General features: G+C 47.2%; 1 protein-coding gene across 1 annotated transcript; it reads right to left on the minus strand.

Annotated features, from left to right (window-relative positions):
* Positions 1-304: 304 nt before the first annotated feature.
* Positions 305-1778, minus strand: LOC135666004 (putative 12-oxophytodienoate reductase 5). The gene is made up of 5 exons (XM_065177487.1): positions 1720-1778; positions 1495-1635; positions 1295-1425; positions 1024-1197; positions 305-953 (listed from the first exon to the last, which is right to left on the minus strand). The coding sequence occupies exons 1-5, from the start codon at positions 1776-1778 to the stop codon at positions 361-363; spliced, it is 1098 nt and encodes a 365-aa protein (XP_065033559.1). The 3' UTR covers positions 305-360.

Below are 1778 nucleotides of genomic sequence, written 5' to 3' on the forward strand. Positions count from 1 at the left end.
TTCAGTGTGAGTGCAGCATGTGAAACTGTGATCAACGATTATGTTCAAGATTTGCTTAATCTCAGTGCACAATAACAAATAAAATGGTATCAGGCAAATCTGAAAGACTATCTATCCACCAAGTGTGAAGCTCAAAATTACGTAGAACATGAACTATTTGCTTCGATAACAAGCACTGCACCCAACTATAAGCCATCGTAACAGCTCTTGTATGAAAACATAGAAAGTAGGAAAGTGATGATGATTTTGCTTTGAATTATTGTGTTGGATCATTTCTTGTATCCAATTAACACACGGTAATGGCGTTATATTGAGTATGGAAAAAAAAAAGTGGAGTGGAACAAATCCGTCTTCTACTGTTCATGCAGAGTTCTCCAGGAATGGGTAGTCTGTGTACCCAACAACTGGATCAGAGGCGTAGAAGGTGTTCCTGTCATACTCGTTCAATGCAGCATTCAGCTCAAATCTCTTGGGCAAGTCAGGATTCGCCAAGAACAGTCGGCCAAAAGCCACCAGATCTGTGTATCCCTCATCCACAACCTCGTTACGTTCGTCGCGATCGTAGCCTCCTGCGGCGATGAAGGTTCCCTTGAACGCCTTCCTCATGGGAAGAAGCCGGTGAGGGATGTGATACCTGCCACTGACCATGGCCATCCTGGGCTCTATCATGTGGCAGTAGAGGATGCCGTGCTTGTTCAGTTCTCGCACCATGTAGAGAGCAAGTGCCTCGGGGTCTGAATCCCAGCAGTCCAAGCAGTCCATGAACGGGGACAGTCGCATCCCAACTCTATCCGCTCCGATCTCATCGACGACCGCTTCGACTACCTCCAACGCAAAGCGACATCGGTTCTCCAAGCTCCCGCCGTACTCATCAGTTCGGTCGTTCACGCTATCTTTCATGAACTGATCGATCAGGCAGCCATTTGCGCCGTAGATCTCCACTCCATCGAAGCCTGTGTGATTCTCGGTTGTCAAGTGAATGCATGAGAAAAAGAGGAGCTTGTAGTAGCAAAAGCATCTCACCAGATTCGATGGCGTTCCGGGCCGCCAGTCTAAAATCCTCGACGATTCGAGGGATCTCTTCGGTCAGTAGTCTTCGAGGACGAGAGTGCTCTTCGACGGAGGCATCGTCAGGCATTTGTGATAGAACCTGCTTGTCAGTGCTAGAGATTGGATGCTGTCCATTAGGCTGGTAACCTGCACGCAGATTTGTACAAAGGATCATAAAAGGAAGCATGATGATGTAAATGTCAGGGTTCTACTTTAGAACAGGAAGGATAGGACAAAGCAATACTAGTATCGGAGACTCTGCCAACATGCCAAAGCTGGCAGCAGAAGACTCCACCCTTGGCATGAACAGCGTCTACGATGGGCTTCCATGCCTCCACTTGCTCTCTCGTCCAAACTCCAGGAGTATCAGGATATCTATACATGAAGAACCACCAAATTGTAACCAAATAATAACATTTTTACTTTGTCTGCAACAAATCGTACCCCTGAGCAGTGTCCGAGACTTCTGTTGCTTCTGCGATGAGCAGGCCTCCATCGGTGGCTCTTTGAGAGTAGTAGACAGCAGCATGAGGCTGAGGAACACTGCCATATGATCTGCATCTTGTCAACGGTGCCATAACAACCCTGTTAATTCGCAAGCTTTATTAGATTCAGGTTTCATTGAAGGATCGACATAACTCTGCAATGGAGAAGAGTCTAATGACTGACCTGTGGGAGAGATCAAACTTGCCCATCTCGTAGGAACCGAGAAGAGGGATGGCTGCCAT

The sequence above is a fragment of the Musa acuminata genome, unplaced genomic scaffold, assembly GCF_036884655.1.
Source record: "Musa acuminata AAA Group cultivar baxijiao unplaced genomic scaffold, Cavendish_Baxijiao_AAA HiC_scaffold_1059, whole genome shotgun sequence".
NCBI classification, from domain to species: Eukaryota; Viridiplantae; Streptophyta; class Magnoliopsida; order Zingiberales; family Musaceae; genus Musa; species Musa acuminata.